The 20,108-nt window shown below is 35.4% G+C and overlaps 1 protein-coding gene across 1 annotated transcript; it reads right to left on the bottom strand.

The window, feature by feature from the left end:
• Nucleotides 1-7,434: 7,434 nt before the first annotated feature.
• LOC149943337 (uncharacterized) lies at nucleotides 7,435-8,132 on the bottom strand. The gene is made up of 2 exons (XM_090175705.1): nucleotides 7,803-8,132; nucleotides 7,435-7,722 (listed from the first exon to the last, which is right to left on the bottom strand). The coding sequence occupies exons 1-2, from the start codon at nucleotides 8,130-8,132 to the stop codon at nucleotides 7,435-7,437; spliced, it is 618 nt and encodes a 205-aa protein (XP_090031831.1).
• Between the last annotated feature and the right edge of the window lie 11,976 nt (nucleotides 8,133-20,108).

The following is a 20,108-nucleotide window of genomic DNA, read 5'->3' as shown; positions in this document are numbered from 1 at the left end:
TAGATATCCAAATATCCACACCAACAAAAAACTTATTAACAAGAAGCGAAAAACTTACCATTCACAAAGCACAGAAAGCCACTTGACTAAACGTATATCAATAAATGACCGTAGAGGGAATAGTTAGGGTTCTTTATAAATAAACACAAACGAACCCAATTGATGAACTGCATTAAACATCTTAATCAGCCGAGAAAACGTTTAAAATAAATTACGACCGAGTTGAAAACCAGACCAACTCGATATGTTGTTAATAAATGAATTATTAAGCTTGAAAACCAATACGCTAAACCTAATAGATAAGAATATACGACTGAAAAAAACTAAATAAATTACAAAAAACTAACGGGTTCTACCCTTTATCTTATCTGCTGACTGCGCTAAAACAAGATTTGACCATTAAATTTTTTGAAAATGCGACGTATACACTTTGAAGGTTCCGTCAAAAATTATCCTTCCCCAAACGTAAAGGTTCTCAAAACATTAATACACAAAAAATAAGTAAAAAGGTTCCTCCAAAAAATGAACCATTTTGCGGAAGAAGTAAATAATTTTAAAAGAATAAAAGATAAAACAAATATACAACCGCAAAAATAAAACGTCAAATAATAGAAGAAACAATCTTAAACTCCATTCATTAAAAAAACACTAAACAAAAGTACCAAATTGAAATAAAGCAACTTATTATATTAAACAAGATTAAGTCTTTATAATTTTTTCGTAAAAAAACCACATTAGGCCTTCACAATTTCATTCGTAAAACATTTCAGGACTTTGTTAACTATAATGCTTACAATGAGTGTCTTATTTGCAGTGTAGCTTGAAGTTATCGTTGGTTCTGTGGTAGAGCGCTCGACTGCCTAACTGAACGGCCCGGGTTCGAAACCTGGGTGACGCATTTGTTTTTAATCAAATGAGAAATCGCTAAATTAGAATTTCTTCGATGCAATAATTTCAATTTCAATTCTATTTCAATTAAACCAAAATTTCGTACTCTATTAAATACGCTTCCGATAAAGCTGAAGGTCTAATTTTCAATAAGGCGTAACAAGTGTCGGTGGTTCTGTGGTAGAACGTCCGCCTGTCAATCAGGAGGTCTCGGGTTCAAATCCCGCCCGATGCGATCGCAAATTGATACTAAGACGAATACCGTGTACAACTGGTGGAAACCCTGCTATTGAACGTTGAGAGGTAGTATTACACTCAGCACTCGGTCCGTCCCAAAGTCATTAAGAAGAAGTTGGAGAGAAAACGCCCATATAAACACAACAGACTCAACATGCACATCCATCAGAACACAAACACAACAAATTCAACACTCACAACCTACGCATAAACATTACAAAAACGTAATACACCAAACCGTCACGACGGTGAGCAAAAAAACACCATCCAAACCAAACCGCAAATGCATCCGTTAACGCTCACCGTCGCACGGTGGTTTTGCCAACCCTTTGAGAAACTGCGTACGCAGTGATTACACTTTGCACCGAAAATGCGAACGCGTTCGCAGTCCTGACAGACAGACACACCCACCCACAGACCCACACACAGACCCACACACAGACCCACCCACAGACGAACCCACAGACCCACCCACAGACCCACAGACAGACACGGTCGTTGTATAACCCCTCCTAGGGGACTTTGTCCCCTCGGAGAGGTAAAAACATATACAAAAGATAGCGGCAAAGTATTAATTGTAGAAGCACTTGGTTTTTACCACTCCGAGGGGACAAAGATCTGTGCGTTCGCAGTTTCTCGAAGGGTTGGCAAAACCACCGTGTGACGGTAAGCGTTAACGGAAGCATTTGCGGTTTGGTTTGGATGGTGTTTTTTCGCTCACCGTCGTGATGGTTTGGTGTATTACGTTTTTGTAAAGTTTATGCGTAGGTAGTGAGTGTTGAGTGTATTGTGTTTGTGTTCTGATGGTTGTGCATGTTAAGTCTGTTGTGTTTGTATGGGCGTTTTCTCTCCAACTTCTTCTTAATGTCTTTGGGACGGACCGATTTCTGAGTGTAATGCTACCTCTCAACGTCCAATGGCACGGTTTCCACCAATTGTACACGGTATTCGTTTTAGTACCAATTTGCCATCGCATCGGGCGGGATTTGAACCCTGGACCTCCTGCTTGACAGGCGGAGGTTCTACCACAGAACCATCGACACTTGTTACGCTTTATTGAAAATTAGACCTTCAGCTTTATCGGAAGCGTATTTAATAGAGTACGAAATTTTGGTTTAATTGAAATAGAATTGAAATTATTGCATCGTAGAAATTCTAATTTAGCGTTTCTCTATTGATTAAAAACAAATGCGCCACTCAGGTTTCGAACCCAGGTTTCGAACCCAGGTTTCGAACCCAGGCCATTCGGCTTGGCAGTCGCGCGCTCTACCACAGAACCACCGATAGCTGCTAAGGTTCACCTAAATTGAGACACGCATCGTAAGCATAATAGGTAATAAAGTCTTTTTTATTAATGAATTTATGAAGGCCTAATCTGGTTTTTTTACGCCATTTTGTTTTAAACCTGGTAGCCCTGCTAACTTATCGACCATAATGTCGTTCCACGATATAATATCCCTTTGAAATTTTCGTTCGTCCATCCGTTAACACGAGGTACATTTGAAATAATTTATGTTGTATGGTTGGTGTCTAAGGCCTGGGGCCGACACCCGCTTGTGAATTTTGAAAACCAAAAAAAAAACAATATTTTGTATGAGATCCCCAACTAAATCCAAGCTCTCAACATGGACAACTACATAGAAATAAGCAATGAGGTAGAATAAATAGAGATCCAAACAAATCTGGGATTCGCGGGACACGTTTTATTTGAGTATGAGAATTAGGCTTAAGTTTCAACTCTATCGAATCGTGTTAGCGCCATCTGTTCTTAGCCGTAGGAAAGATAACTGTCGTCTGCTTTATTGATCTTGGCGGAAATTTTGAACGCAGTACTTGTTTTGATAGTTCTAAGATATGTAAACTTTTAAAATTTGGTAGACCTTAAAAGTAAAATAACTTTTGCAATGGGTAGAAAATGTTCTGTCAAAAGTTTTGTAAATACTGGGAAAATAAAAAAGGTTTCTTGGCATAAGTAAGAAGCTGAAAAATTGATAAGATCATAGATGTTTCTGTTATTAAATGTTCTGTTTTGAAGATTTCCTATTAATCGGTCGGATTTGTTAAAAGAATGGCTTGAAGCTATCGGTAATTCTAACTGGACTCCTGATCCAAATGACGTGATTTGTGGTGACCATTTTTTGGAATCGGATTATCGTTAAATTAAGATTACTATATACAACCGCGGTTCCAACTTTGTTTTTACCAGAGCAACACATAAAAAGAGGAATTGTATTTAACAAATTGACTAAATAAAAAAAAAAATAATTTAACAAATAATTTTAGAAAACCTACAGTCACATTGACTTAAATGAACAATCTACCTCTTTCCTTGGTTGCGAAAAACATAGGCAAGCAATTCAGACTTAAAAAGAAAACCAACAACAGATCGAATTTATGGATATTGAAACTGATCAAGTACAATACACAGCTGGTGCATTAGAAGATACAGATATGTGTATAGAGCTTGCAAATTATGAAATTGAAAATGTAAGTTATATAATATGAAAAAAAATTAGCATAGTATTAAAATATTTTAAAATTAGGAAAAACAAAATGAGGTGACTGAAGAGACAGAAATTTATGAAGAAAAATATGCTAGAAAGCAAATTCCTTTAACCGAATTAGATCATGTTTTTTTAATAGTGCATTTCAATTTAGAATTATTTTCAGAATTACAGTTTGTCCTACTATTTTAAACTTTGGCAATGTCATTTTTTGGTAAATAATACAATGCGAAGGGTGTTTTACAAAAGCATTCTTTCTTCAATAGAGTAATATAACATGTCTTGATTGAAACATGATCATCTGACGTAATAGGGAGGGGGTAGGAAGCGATAGTATCGCCATCTATGACTCTATTTTTCAAGAGGCAGTCCGCATATTAGGCGCAGATTTTCTTAAAAATGGTTCGAAAACATAGATGTTGTTGCGTAAAAAACTGTTTAGGCGAAAAAACTAAAAATAATTCGCTCAATGACTCGCGCGATATTAGATTTTTTTTGTATTCCTGCTATAATACATAACCAAGGGCCTAAAACCGAAGAGCTATCTGCTTATAGGCGCAACCAATGGATCATTAAGCTAGAGATGTAGAGGAGTCAGAAGGCAAGTTAAGAGTTTGCTCTAGGCACTTTTACTCAGGTAATAATTTTTGTTTTATTTTGTTTTATAATATTTCATCATATTAAATTAAAGATGCTTTCGTAGGTGTACCTTCCAAGCTTTATGACAAAACAAATCCAGAATGGTTGCCCTCATTCAACGATACTAGTAGTTCGTCTGATGTATCTACTTCACATACTCCGGGTAATGTGGGAAGATACAATAGGAGAATGAAAAGGCGAAAACTTAATTACTCTTCAGATAATATAATGACATCAACGCCATCTGAAAATCATTTACAATATCATGGTAATTTTCAAGATGTATCGTCTATTGGTAAAAGTAACAGTAGTGATGTTATTGGTAATCTGTCTATCATTTCTGAAGCCAACTCATTGCTTGAAGATAATGTCTCGAGGTCAGAAATTAGTATGCCAAATGAATCTAATCCTACCACAAAAACTGCTGATAACGTTGAAGCTGGAGATGTGGTTCGATGTCCTGTCACAACCAAAATAATTGGTATCGATTTCTCGGGACAAACTGATTTTAGTAGTGTAGATTTTGGTGGGAAAACTGATCATAGTGTAACTGATTTTTCTGGACAAACTGAAACTACTGGAATAGATTTTTGCGTACAAACTGAACCACAAGTATGTAATGCACATTCACAAACTATATTGCGAGTTTGCCCCAAATTTGAAGCTGAAGATTTATAAATTAAATTAAGAGAATGTGCTGATATGATTCAAACTTTGAGCTCTCAAATTAATGACCTTAATAATGTTATTAGCCATGAAGAGGAAGAAATATGCAAATTACATTCTGAAATAATTCAGAAAAAGGAGGAAATAGAAAAATTACATTTCCATCCCTCTTACTTTGGTTGTGACAAAGAAAAAGTGCGGTTTTTTATTGGTCTGGAATGTTTGGAACTACTGAAAGACATTTTAGAGGAAATACAACCTTATTTATTTCAAAATTCCAAACTAAGCGCATTTCAGCAACTAATTTTAACGCTAATGAAACTTCACTTATGATGTAGAAGCAACCCGCAAATTAGCTAACGTGAGAATACACGTTGAGCGAGTCATAGGTCAGCTTCGACAAAAGTATAGAATACTACATACTAAAATTCCAGTTGGAACTTTTAAAGAAAGCCCCAGATGAAACAGTAGCCACAATCGATAAAATTGCAAGAGTTTGTTGTGTACTAACTAATTTGACACCATCAGTGTTTTCTATTGAATAATATAATAGCATAATTGAAGTGTAATTAAAATTTATGCAGAATAACTTTTTGTTCATATTTATTTTCATAATACGTTTACTATGTTTTATGAAGAGTAAAAACGTAGTTACATTGCATATATATTTAAAACTTGTTTACAATATTTACATTGGAGACGATGAAGGGCTAAGACCAACGAAACCGGTCACACTATCATGTAAATATTGTGAACAAGTTTTAAATATATATATATGCAAATGTAACGACTAACAAGCATATAGTAACTGTACCACATCACTAAGTTGCCTGAAAGCCAAAACCATGTAACTCTAACTGGAATTAGTATAAAATATCGTTGTATTTTTATTAGTTTCTCTAGTTTAACTTGACTAGTCTTTAATGTTTATAGCTTGACTAGTTTATCACAATGTTAACTATTTTATCACTAAGTTAAAAATTATTTTAAAAGGAAAAATTTGAATTCATTTTATACAAGTTTTAACGAATTACTATTTAAAATTAATCTAGTTTAAGTCTTTTTTAGTTTTAATCTTGTTGATGCAATCTGGACAAACCCATTTTCCTTTCGGAATTTTTTCAACTTTAGGCACTTAACATGAAACCATTTTATTAAACAGCTTCCGGATTCACAATAAATCATTTCTCCTGATTCTCCTTTTTTGCAATAACACCTAGTCTCCTCGTTTTCAACATCTGTCTTCTGACCATTTTCCTCCTCAGCTTGTTTTTTAACTTTCTCATCTTGGGTTATATTAACCTTCTCTTAGTAATTTGTAGGTGTAGATTTCACTATTTGCTTTTTTTCTTTTTTTATTATTAAATATTTTGCTTGGTGATAAAATATCTTCAGGTACAGGGCGGAGAGCTATAACAGGAGATAAATTTCCGAGCTCTTTAGACGTTGAAGGCAAGGATATTTTGGCATTATCAAGCTTGTGAATTTCTTGTGGTACCACTTGTTTTTTTTTCCTCTTTTTCTTTTTGGCTGGTTTTCTTTAAGAGACGGATCATTGGTGAAAAATTTTTCAACTAACTGAGGCAAAATGGCTCTTTTGGCATTCTGTTTCCCAAAAAATCCTATCAGGGTACACTCTAATGACATAGAAATCTGCGTTAGTCCATACGCAGAAATCTGAATAGAGGCTCTCTTATATAAACAATTGAGCTTGTACTTGGGAATAATACGGGTGTTTTTTTTTTCGGTTCCAAGTTCTCAGTTAAACAGAAATTTGGGTTCATCAATCCTTTTTTGTACGATTGGTCCTTTAAAGTATAAGGGCATTTTCCTTCCAAAATACCATTGCCGCAGCAATCGCAGCTATTCAAACCATCGGGTGACGCTCCTAGATGAGGAAATCGTGGATTTAGACAGAGTCCTGATATTTCACATTTAAAGTTAACTTTCTTTCATCTGTTTGATGTATTCCTTCCGCATTGTTTCGTCATTTGAGATACCCCAATTGGTAGCAACACTTTCAAACTTGTGAGAGTTAGGGTAGCAAATTACTGAGATTAAAGATGCCGACGGTTTCTCTGGATTGCTGTGACAGGCTCTGTGAAAATTGGAGGCAGTAATTCTAACAGCTCGAAAATGGTTCCACATTTTACATTTGTTTTGTAATTAACTTCCTAATTCAACACTCCGGGCTTGCTCTACAGTAAAGTCAATTTCGATAGTTTCGCACTCTTTTAAGAGCTCATCTAAGGTTAATCCCTTGGTTTTTTCATCAAACAACTCCGTTAATAATATAGGATATGCTGGGTTAATACATTTTGGTATGAAATTAGCCTGATAGTTCCTATCAATACTGAAATAGGATCCTTTTCCACAGTAATGAAATAATTTTTCTGCAAGCCTTTTATGTTCAATTCCAGTTATCAGAGGAACTGGTTTTTGAACCAAAATACAGGATTTTTTTTGGATGAACTCAACACAATTTCATGCTCTTCAAGAATTAATTTTTTTTCAAGGTTTTTTTTCTCGCTGCAGCAGAATTTAGATTCATTTCGGCAATTGGAACAAAGCAAATATCTCGCATAACAGGGACAACCCAATAAGCTTTATCTCCAGTAACAGTTGTTTTCTCGCTAAACCTTACTGAATAATCAATGTAAAATAAGAGCGCCGCAATATGGGAACATGACTCATCCAAACCAACCATGCAATTGCAATGAGCACATATAACGGATGATATATCCTTTAGTACAATGATCCACGGTTTCAGTGGAGGTTCATTCAACCTCTGTGAGTGCATAACTTAATAAAGAACTTCATTAAATAAGGAATTCTTTTGGAAATGAACTACCAATTAAAAATACTTACAGTTGCTTTCACTAAAACGTAGTTATTAAACGATTTAACCAACACCTCTCTTACAAAGCCACTAACAAACTGATTGTAGCCAGTTAAACTTTTGTAGTTTTTTAATTTCTCTTGAGTGTATGGTGATATTCCATCCACCAGATACCAATAAATATCAGCATAAGTAACAGTAGGTAAAAACTTTAATGTATCATGCGGACCAGGCTTAACAATTTTATAGTCTTTATTTTTAATATAATACGGGTCGGTGTCATTAATGAACGCGATTTTCTCTAAATATCTACTTTTAACGTGAAAATCCAATCCATTAAAATATTCTGACTTTTCCATTTCTTAGTTAAAATAAAATTATAAGATTAAAACAAACCATTGCATTATGAAAACTGCGCTCAAAATGGCCGACACTCGCCAGTCTTTAAAGAAAAAATTGCAAAGACTATATACGTTAATACTTGTCGGTCCTCAAGTATACTTGTAGTGTCTTTGCATTTTTCATAAGCAGACGACTGACACTACTCTATACATTATGAATTTCACAGACTAGATTTTTCCAATCTGAAAGTAACCTATGGCTATTTTTGCAGTCCCTAACAATACAATTTGAACCAGTCATGATGTACCTTAAAAAGATACAGCATATATTAAGCCTTGGAAAGATTTAAGTTGAGTTACTTTATATACTTACCAAAACTCTCATTCAGTTGATTATTATTTTTATTGAACTTTACAATTTGTAGTAATAAACGGTAATTTCCTCATTAGAAATTTAAATATATAAACTAAACAGTTTACTTAACTTGATTATCGTAAAAAAAAAGCAAGCGTGAACGGTTACGGATTGAAATATTTTCCCTTTTTTTGTTTTTGAAGAAAATGAAGATTCACAAGGTGGTGTCGGTCCCAGACCTTAGACACCAACGAAATATTTTCCCTAAAATTACCTCGCTCGCAATTTTATCACTTAGTTTTTTCACTTCCAAGGCCAATCACAAAAATATGGACAAAAAACTTGGCAGTGAAAATCCATAAAAGATGGTAGCTCTCATGAGGTGTAAAAATGGCCGCAGGAAAAAGATTTATTGTGTAGAGTTATATTGGGTAATCTATCATAGTTAAAAAGTAAATAATGAGGTAGACGTGATAACTGATTTTAATATGTAGGATCAACGTGGTGGTCAATGGAATTGATGTTGCGCTATCAAACCAAGAAGAGCCGACAATTTCTTGAAACTCTTGGCGCAGTCTCAACATCGCCTGCATGGAAAGGAGGAGACCGCAGGGGGATGCCGGATTGATTGGGCACGCGGACCTGACACGTAAGCGTAAATCAGTGACTTACGTTTAGGAAAGCCACTACGAGTAATATATATTTTTTAATTCCATAGTAAGTTTAAGAGTGGACGACAAATGTCCAAGTGAGGGAATCGATCCTGGGGGAGCCGGACATTCAACTGGCAGCAGACGTTATTCGGCGACTCCGGGTGAATGTTCTGCATACGGGAAGGCGGTTGGTGCTTCAGAGATGGATGTGCCGCAATTGCGGAAAGGAGGGCCACATGGCAACAGATAACAATTGATGAAGCCGAAGAAGACACGTTACTTTCTTTTAAAAAATAATTAAAAAATAAATAAATTCTTTAAATTAAAAATTTTTTTTAATTTTTTATGAAACATTTCTAAGCCAACTTACATAATGAACATGTAAATAAGTATTAATAATAATCAGAAAGGCTAATACCCAAGGCACCACTTTAGGCCCAAGTCATCTAGCAACGTTTAAGTACTTCATGCCACGCGAGCCAACAGCTCCCTACACTAACTATTACCGTTAACCTCTACAAATGTTTATGGAAAGTGGAAATCGAAGAACTCAAGGGAAAACCCCTTAAACCAGGCGAAAGTGCTAACCACTTCGCCAACCCACCTAATATTAAAATTATCCCGTGTATCTAATTTAAATTAGAAGCTTATACATACAAGAGCCATCTAGCCTCTAATATTAGCAGTAACAAAAATAAATTAACCGAAGTTCATAGCTCCACTATCGTTATCTAGACATTAGTAGGTGGTGACGTGTATATCGAATGTTTAATATTTAAATAAAATACCTTTTAAAGTTTTGGTTCAGTTACTTCTGGTACTAAATAAAGGTTATTTCTACCGTAGAATAAGTCTTTTTACGATGCCAAGAAAACTGCCATGTATAAATACTTAAGTAAATAAAGTGTTTTACAAAAAGTATATATTAAAATGCATGAGTAAGAATATGCAATCCTATATAATTATTATTTGCAAAGTAAAAATATAAAACCTAAGCCCTCGAGTGTAAACTATAACAAAACGGGCTTTTCCACATTAATCATACTTATTTAAGTATATAAAACCAAGAAAATTAGTTTTTTATCTGCCCAATTTTTGATACAATTTGTAATCAAATTTGATTCGTATATATCCTTAAGGGAAACTACACAGTTGGGCTTCTATCGGAGCATCGGTTAAAGAGACTCAACAGATAATATCACGAATTAAAATTTAAGAACCCTCCCCGTGTGTACACAGATAATTATGATTACAAATATGATGATTTTATGTAACGTAATACCTCGTATAAAAATATCATATTTTGGTAAATAACTCTGCTAAATAGTTAAAGCTATGTCATATAACTCTGCGGAAGATCTTTACCAAATTATATAAAGTAATATTGTTACCTACAATTCGTTAAAGGCTATTGCCTGCTAGTACAACTTGTTTTTCCCCCGACCTCCAAACTCAGTGAAAAATAGGTCTTTTTCAACCGAACTAAAATTATTTTTACACTTTCGACTATGCCCTACAACTTTTCTATTGAAACATTTTGCGTGACACCTACCGATGAAAAAATAAATTTTCCAAAACGGCAAAAAATCGTTCGATTTTTCTGAAATTTAGTAACAAAAGCCTTCCACACCTAACAAATAAACCCTGACAATTTCAGAACCCTAGCATAAATACATTTTGAGAAAAATGACCTGATCGAGCAAATTGAGACACCCTGTATAAAGAGTACCTTGCAAGTCCATAGTCTGTGTATTAACCCTTCTTGGCGAAAGGCAGCAGCTATTTATTTTAGCACCTATAATTTGTTAGATTATTGACGGGTTTTTTGTTTTCGAATTGTCTAGAATAACAAAGTAAAACTAAAACCAAACTGGGCGAAAGGTTAAAGCAACTTTGTGATTAAAAAAGTGCATTTTGTTTAACATTTTGAACTTATTTGAATGGTAAAGTCAAGAATTTTCAGTAGCGTTGCTTCCACGGGGCTAGGCGGATACTTTTTCCTGGGGCCCCTCAAGTTAAAGACCCGTTAATCTATGAACGATAATAAATCTACTGTGTAAATTTCACTAAATAAAAGTAACGTAATTCTACAAATTCGGGGGCGTCAACAACCTTGTAATTTCTCGTTTCTCACCAATTGAAGTAACGATATATACATATTTTATATCTACCTGTGTGGATAAAACTAAATACATTGGATTACGTAGTATAATACGTCAATTGGAGGGAAACGAATAAAATTGGGATCAGTTACATAATCACTTTAGTACACCTAGTATACGTAATCAATTTAGTACAGACGAAGCTCTACTTGTACACTGAGAATACTCAGCCCTCGGATTTTAGGTTTAAAATTTTTTGGATGAGGCACCTTTATTAAATTCCACCCTGGTCCTCAATATAGTTACGCTACTGAGCATTTAATAAATAAAATAAAAATTATAATTTTGGTTTAGTATTTTGCTATTTGCTAGTAAAACGTCCTGTGATTTCATTAACTTTTTTATTTTTTTTTACAAATATGCAAACCAAATACGACGAATTATTTGATATTCGAAATACTATTTGGTATTTGATTAGTTAACTAGCTTGGATTTTTGACCTAAAAATATTCGACAAAATTATCTGACGTTTGAAATATTTGATTTGGTATTTGACTGACCTCGGAAAAAAATATTTGACATTCAATTCGATCCCCAAAAAGTGGTATTTGCACACCTCTAGCGATTTTATAAAATATTAAAACGGTCTAACATAAAATGATAAACGAGTCGGAAAAGGTTTGATGAGAATTTCGAGGGGGGGGCGAAGGAACAAACGCAAAATAAGAGACAAATAAACATCAATAGGCCCGACTGACGAAAAAACGTCTACCCGCGGGGAAAAAAATTATCCCAGCCAGGTTGAACGCGGTCGGGAAACAACAGGAACAGAAAACTCTACAAACGCCCAACCTCGCTAAACCACCGACACTTATTACGTTTCATTGAAAATTAGACCTTCAGCTTTATCGAAAGCGTATTTAATAGAGTATGAAATTTTGGTTTAATTGAAATAGAGCAAGATTTCGTGGAAGATTTAAATTATTGCATCGAAGAAATTCTAATTTAGCGATTTCTCATTTGATTAAAAACAAATGCGTCACCCAGGTTTCGAACCCGGGCCGTTCAGTTAGGCAGTCGAGCGCTCTACCACAGAACCAACGATAACTTCAAGCTATACTGCAACCACTCATTGTAAGCATAATAGTTAACAAAGTCTTGAATTTTTTTACGAATGAAATTGTGAAGGCCTATTGTGGTTTTTTTACGAAACAATTATAAAGACTTAATCTTGTTTAATATAATAAGTTGCTTTATTTCAATTTGGTACTTTTGTTTAGGGTTTTTTTAATGAATGGAGTTAAAGATTTTTTTCTTCTATTATTTGACGTTTTATTTTTGCGGTTGTATATTTGTTTTATCTTTTATTCTTTTAAAATTATTTACTTCTTCCGCAAAATGGTTCATTTTTTGGAGGAACCTTTTTACTTATTTTTTGTGTATTAATGTTTTGAGAACCTTTACGTTTGGGAAAGGATAATTTTTGACGGAACCTTCAAAGTGTATACGTCGCATTTTCAAAAAATTTAATGGTCAAATCTTGTTTTAGCGCAGTCAGCAGATAAGATAAAGGGTAGAACCCGTTAGTTTTTTGTAATTTATTTAGTTTTTTCAGTCGTATATTCTTATCTATTAGGTTTAGCGTATTGGTTTTCAAGCTTAATAATTCATTTATTAACAACATATCAAGTTGGTCTGGTTTTCAACTCGGTCGTAATTTATTTTAAACGTTTTCTCGGCTGATTAAGATGTTTAATGCAGTTCATCAATTGGGTTCGTTTGTGTTTATTTATAAAGAACCCTAACTATTCCCTCTACGGTCATTTATTGATATACGTTTAGTCAAGTGGCTTTCTGTGCTTTGTGAGTGGTAAGTTTTTCGCTTCTTGTTAATAAGTTTTTTGGTGGTGTGGATATTTGGATATCTACGATTCCTAATGCAGTCATTGATATCCTGGGTGTGCGAGTCATTATATGATATTGGAAATTGGACGGTTTTGGTCTTTTTCATGCGGTATGTGTCACAACGTCAACAGGATGGTTCCGACAGTCTACGAGTCGTCCACTACCAGATATCTATGGTATCTTGATCGGGCGAACGTTGAAATTAAATGAGCGTTAACTATGCGGCAAGTATTTCGTAAGCGACAAAAATACAAATACCCTCTGTAGATATTTCTTTCATTAAAATTGGCTTCGTATTATATTTAACTGCTAAACTTGTACCGTAAATAGGGTTAAAGTCAATTGTGCATTGTTTTAGTACGTCTAACTCACTGTTGTAACTACTTAATTTATAATATTCTGAATAAATTAATCTCGGTTGTTTCGTCTCAATTATTTTAATTCAAATTAAAATTTTATACCGGGCGGGATTGAACCGGGATTACGTTATTAGTAAATAACTCTGAATTGGGGAGATATAACTTTGAGGGTCATCTCGAGAAATTAATACCGCTAGTTGTATTTTAATTTTGATTGTGTTGAGCTTTTGGGCGGTATTGTTGGCTTTAATTCTCATTTTTTCGTGTGAAGTGGTTTAAAGAAGGTTTTCTGTGTTGTTATATCGTAAGCGATAAAAATACAAATACCCTCTGTAGATATTTCTTTTATTAAAGTTTGCTTCGTATTACATTTAACTGATAAAATTATTCTGTAAATAGGGTTAAATTCAATTGTGCGTTGTTCTAGTTCGTCTAACTCACTGTTGTAACTACTTAATTTATAATATTTTGAACAAATTAATCTCGGTTGTTTCGTTTCAATTATTTTAATTCAAATTAAAATTTTATACCGGGCGGGATTGAACCGGGATTACGTTATTAGTAAATAACTCTGAATTGGGGAGATTTAACTTAGAGTGTCATCTCGAGAAATTAATACCACTAGGGACAATGCTTCCGAGGAGAGGTATATTTTGGCTTGCCAACTAGTTCATATAAACACGCTAGAAAACTTCGCTAAATTAAAAATTTGACGGTTTTCTTGGTTTGGACGGTCATCGCTTTACATCCCTTTCACTCGCTCTATAACGCATCACCCTCGAACCCAGAATCAAGACTTTGCCCTCGGGTCCATTAACTTGACCCCCCCAGTAACGAGAATTTTTAATTATTACTTATAAACGAATTGCACTCACTTTGCACCACAAAAACTCAAGCTTGCACCACTACGAGCCGGACGGTACTGGTAAAACTAAATGGGGGGCCAACTTAATGACCAGCCCCCCAGATTAAGCATACACTTCGAATTTCAGCTTTAATAAATTGCACCCCTCTTGCACCATGTTGCACCACCAAAATTGGACCTTGCACCGTTATAGTTACGGAGTTACAAGGGAAACAAACTGGGGGGCTAAGTTAATGGTCAGCCCCCCAGGTAACCAAAAACGAAACAAACAGGCGTTTCTATACGCACTCGGCTTGCACCACCTTGCACCGTCAAAATTAGAGCTTGCACCGCTTTCATTTAAAAATTATAATATTTTAGTAAATGGGGGGCTAAATTAATGGTCAGCCCCCCAGGTAACCAAAAACGAAACAAACACGCGTTTCTATACGCACACGGCTTGCACCACCTTGCACCGTCAAAATTAGAGCTTGCACCGCTTTCTTTTAAAAATTATAATATTTTAGTGAATGGGGGGCTAACTTAATGGTCAGCCCCCCAGGTAACCAAAAACGAAACAAACACGCGTTTCTATACGCACTCGGCTTGCACCACCTTGCACCGTCAAAATTAAAGTTTGCACCGCTTTCATTTAAAAATTATAATATTTTAATAAATCGGGGGTTAATTTAAAGGTCAACCCCCGATCTTAAAATATGATCTTAACATTTATGAAAGAAAAGTGTCATTTTTTGTGTTCATAACTTTATTAAAATGTAATAGAAATTATTTTTTAGAAATGTAGATATATCTTATATTTAAAAGACAACCGAAAAGGTATTTTGTTTTAAAATTTAACATTAAAATAATACTTTAGGAAAAAAACTTTAAATTTAAGGAAAACTAGTCTAAATTGAATAGTAAAGTGCGTGCACGCAGACCCTTTCGCTATTTGCACAATCCTCTCTCTGCTTTGCTAAATCGTTATATTTTCCACTTTCCTCTTAATCCGTCTTCCCGACAGGCGTACGAAATGTAATGCCCCATTTGCGCCATTGTGATGGTAATTTTTGCTCCTCTGTAACCCATTACTCCTCGAAGCTTCATTTCATAGTCTTTGATTTTCAATTTCGTGGGAATGTCGTTCAACTTCACATTGTACACGCCTTCATAAACAAGTCTTTCGTCTAAGTTAGTCAATTCGACAAATGTGTAAAATTGAATATTGCTCGTTGTTATATTTCTTTCTCGTCCACATTTAAAGCATTCAATCTGATGGCCATCGATGTGGCTACTCACAAGATTTTGTAGAAGTGAAATATTTTGTGGTGGGCATTCAATGGATAAAATACCGCGATATTCTTCAATTTTTTGTGCTCGGCAAACAGCGTTACTGCAAACATTATGATAGGTGTACAGACGATAGTCGCGGAAAAGTTTCCTTAGCAACACAGGAACCGATTCGTTGCAATTGAAGAAATTCAATTTGTTTGGTAATATTGTAAAATCTGTCACCTGTGACAAAATAAGTCCTCGTTTTTGGTATGTTGTTGCCTTTATGCCTTCGCTGCCTAGTGAATTTGCCAAATCAAACAAGGGAATTTCTTTAAGAATATGTAATTTGTTTTTCATTTCCTCGCTATCGCAAATCGATGTTGCTAATAAATGAATTATTGAGTCGAAGGCGCAACTATTCGAAAAACTACAGCTATCTCCTTTAATTTTTGTTGGGCGCAGGTCTGCGCGATTGGCTTTTTTTAATAAACCTATCGGCATAATTTTCTTTTGGGATGAATAGTTGGCGGTTCGCATTTCACTTAATGGGTTTAAATATGATCCGCGTCTCCTTTTCTTCAAAGGTTCCTCGCCAAACCCCTTCCAATTTTTCTTAGCGGTCATTTCTTGCGTTAGCCGCTTTTCATTATCTGCACTATTACTGCACTTGAAGCAGAAACGACCTTTCCCGTAGCCTTCTTCCTCTCCAGCCGGGAATGAACATTCGGCAATGGCGTGGACATAAAGCTTTAGGGAAATCAAAATAGCAGTGTTTAATAAAAAGATAGACAAGATCAGAGGAGGAAATTGTGGCTCTACACTTCCCTCGAGTCAATAAAGGCCTAGTTTCACTAGCTAGTACATACTAGCTTTCGAAATAAAAATAATCCTTAAAACGATACAAATTATCAGCGTAGACAAGAGAATCTCACGTAACTCTCACGATCATAAATATATAACTTATATAAGGGGAAAAAATTAATAGCAACACGCGGGCCAAACCAGACTATACAGGGTCTTTTTTTTTGCTCGGAAAAGTGTTTTTTTTTTCAAAAACTATTTATAGTACCGATTTCAAATTTGGAAGGTCAATTCTCTATACCGGGGGACATCAGTTTGAGAAATTTGAGCGTTTTCGGTAATGTTTTTCACCAATTTTGAAAAATTATTTTTCGACCACTAGGTGCGAGATAAAAAATTTATATTATAAAGTTGTAGGCCGTCATCGAAAACCCTTAAAAATTGTTCACTCGACGAAAAACAACTTATTTATCAGTGAAAATTCGAGCTTGAAAAATTTACAAGTTGGTGAAGCCAAATTACGATTGTTTGAAACGATAATTGAAAAGGGAACAAGTCTAATACAAACGTTGTAGAGTTTTCACACTTGAAAAAATGTACACGTTTGGTTTTTAAATGCAGATATTTTATTCACATAAATTTTTACAAAACATTTTCAATAATATCACCATTGGCTGCAACACAGGTTTGTGCGCGGACAATTAAGTTCTCAAACGCTTTCTCTACCATTTCTGGTGTGACGTCTCGGCAAGCACTGATTATTCGTCTAATGAGTTCCTCCCTAGTTTCAATGGGCGTGGCGTATACCTTTGCTTTAACGAATCCCCAGAGAAAATAATCCAGCGGTGTTAGGTCAGGTGACCTTGCTGGCCAATGCACTGGACCATTTCTCCCTATCCACCTTTCAGGAAACTCGTTGTTGAGGTGCTCAGTTACTTGCCGGGGAAAATGCGGAGGGGCGCCATCTTGCTGAAACCACAACTGACGTCTTTCAGCCAATGGAAGGTCGTCGATTGCGTCACTCAGTTCGTTCTGTAGAAAATGTAAATACCTTTGGCCGTTGAGGTTCGTCGGCAGGAAAAAGGGACCAATCAAACGGTTTCCAACAAGTCCAACCCAAACATTGACCCGTTCAAATTGAACCTGGTGATGATATTCAAAACCCCAATGTGGGTTGATGTCAGACCAAAGATGGCTGTTTTGATGATAAAAGGGCCCATCTCTAGAAAATGACGCTTCGTCGGAGAACAAAACATGGCGCAAAAATTGTCTATCTTCTTGGACAGCATTTAGTAACCAGTTGCTAAATTCATAACGTCTTTGATGGTCTCCGTCAATTAGTCCTTGGTGGAGCGTAGCTCTGTATGGGTGATAGCGATTCTTACGAAGAATTTTCCACACATGATTTGCAGAACAACCCAAATCAGCAGCGGCGTTAGCGCAACTGTGACGAGGATATGCCACAAAGTACGCGAGTACATTGTTCTCGAAGTCTAAATCCGGTTGACCCAATCCGCGAAACCTAGGTTGCAAGTTACCAAATTGATTGAAATCGTGAATTGCTCGTCTTACTGTATTTACAGATGGTGCTCCATTTGGATGTCTTTCTGCGAAGATTTCAGTCACTCTTCTAAGGTTTTGCGCTGCTTCTCCATAGTAAATGGCAACTATCTCGGTACGCTCAGCTACTGAATAACGAGGCATTGTTCGAAATATTATCAAACACTGATAATAATCTCCCAAAGTTTTCCTTTAAATACCCAATGCATGTTTAGGATTGACCTATAGCCTCGTGTTTTTTAAATCCGGTCTTTTTTTAACCAAAGTTTCAACTGGATTAGGTAATTCGGTTTCAATTATCGTTTCAAACAATCGTAATTTGGCTTCACCAACTTGTAAATTTTTCAAGCTCGAATTTTCACTGATAAATAAGTTGTTTTTCGTCGAGTGAACAATTTTTAAGGGTTTTCGATGACGGCCTACAACTTTATAATATAAATTTTTTATCTCGCACCTAGTGGTCGAAAAATAATTTTTCAAAATTGGTGAAAAACATTACCGAAAACGCTCAAATTTCTCAAACTGATGTCCCCCGGTATAGAGAATTGACCTTCCAAATTTGAAATCGGTACTATAAATAGTTTTTGAAAAAAAACACTTTTCCGAGCAAAAAAAAAGACCCTGTATAAAGAACGAATAAAGTATGTCGGTTTTTAGTATTGTTCAAAGCGATCTTTACATCGTCACGTACCCATTTTATCAAAATATTTTAAATGTAGCGACATCTATCATACGAAAATCGAGCTACAATAGAGTTGCGTGTTGCTTTAAGATAAATTAATCTGTCCGAAGAAAATAATTTGCCAGCAATTTCTATTGACTTGTTTTTTAGTTTCAGACAATTGGAATTTTACGTTCACGTCGGGCCACTGTTTAGACATAACAAGGGAAACGTTAAATATTCAGGAGTGTCGATTAAAGTTTGATTATTTGATATTCAAAAAACTTTATGGCCAAAACTTTCCTTACTTAAAGTGGCTGGCAACCGCGTTGACAGGCTAAATCCGTATCCCGGCGGATACGGCATTTGTTTACAAAAATTACAAAATTAATTTTCAAAACCGGTACGAGTGTTTTCCCCTCTTACAACAAATCGGGGAAGAGACTCGTGTTGAAAAGTGTGATTTTTAGACCCGACTCGCTCGTAATTTTTGTAAGCAAATGTCGTCTCCCCGGGATACGGACCTAGCCTGTCAACGCGGTTGCCAACCCTTTTAAAAGCCTTATCTGGATGCGACCGACGCAAACGTAAACTTTTCAGGAAGTCTGAACTCTGTCTGGAAGATTTGAATTTTACCTTGCATATAACACATTTGTGGGCACCAGATGTTTCTCTCGCGCAAGAAACGCAGATAACTTCCTTTAAACCTGGTAAAATATCAATAAATGTGTAATAAATAAAACCGCTAATTAATTAATAGAAGGGAGGTAGGGCCAAAGTTTGAACCATCCCCAAACCTCACTAACAATTGTTAGTAATAGGACACTTCACGTACCTTTATGTCTAATTGTGGCATTTCGGGTGACTTCAATGGACTTTCTAAACCAAAGTATAACTATAATTGCAGGTTCAATTTTCAGTTAATTAAAATGTACCTTTGTCTTTTCCTTTGCCTAATATATCATTTCGGACGTACGCGCATGTTTTACACGCCGGTTCCTCACCTGTTTCATCATCTTCGTTCTTAAAGTAAAAATCAGATATTAGAAATATAATTCACTAGTATACTAGATATTTAAACATTAATGATTTATTTCTTTATAGGCCGTCGTTTGCAATAGGGTTGTGTGGGTACTAGTTTTTGGTAATTTTTTTGGCCGATGAAACAATTTTATTCCTTGATCGAATACTCGACTCCATTTGAATTTTTCGTGGTAGGTGGGTTACGACTTTCCAAGTTGTAAAATTATGGGCCTCCTTAAAAGGGAAGCGCCAAGCTTTCCCGAATATCGTTTATTGGCGTTTTAAAAGTTGGAAAAAGGCAAAATGTATATTAAGAACACTTACATTTATTTATAAATCAAATAAACGTTACAAAATAGTTATTTCGGTGATAAACTGAATCGCTGTTAAGTCACCGCCATTTTGTAACACCTCACTGGCCTCTTGGCAGAGACACTCGATGGAGGACGCGAAAAC

This window comes from Leiobunum rupestre, chromosome 5 (genome assembly GCF_980474605.1).
Source record: "Leiobunum rupestre chromosome 5, qqLeiRupe1.1.hap1, whole genome shotgun sequence".
Taxonomy (NCBI): domain Eukaryota; kingdom Metazoa; phylum Arthropoda; class Arachnida; order Opiliones; family Sclerosomatidae; genus Leiobunum; species Leiobunum rupestre.
This window is presented reverse-complemented; position numbering and strand designations above follow the sequence as displayed.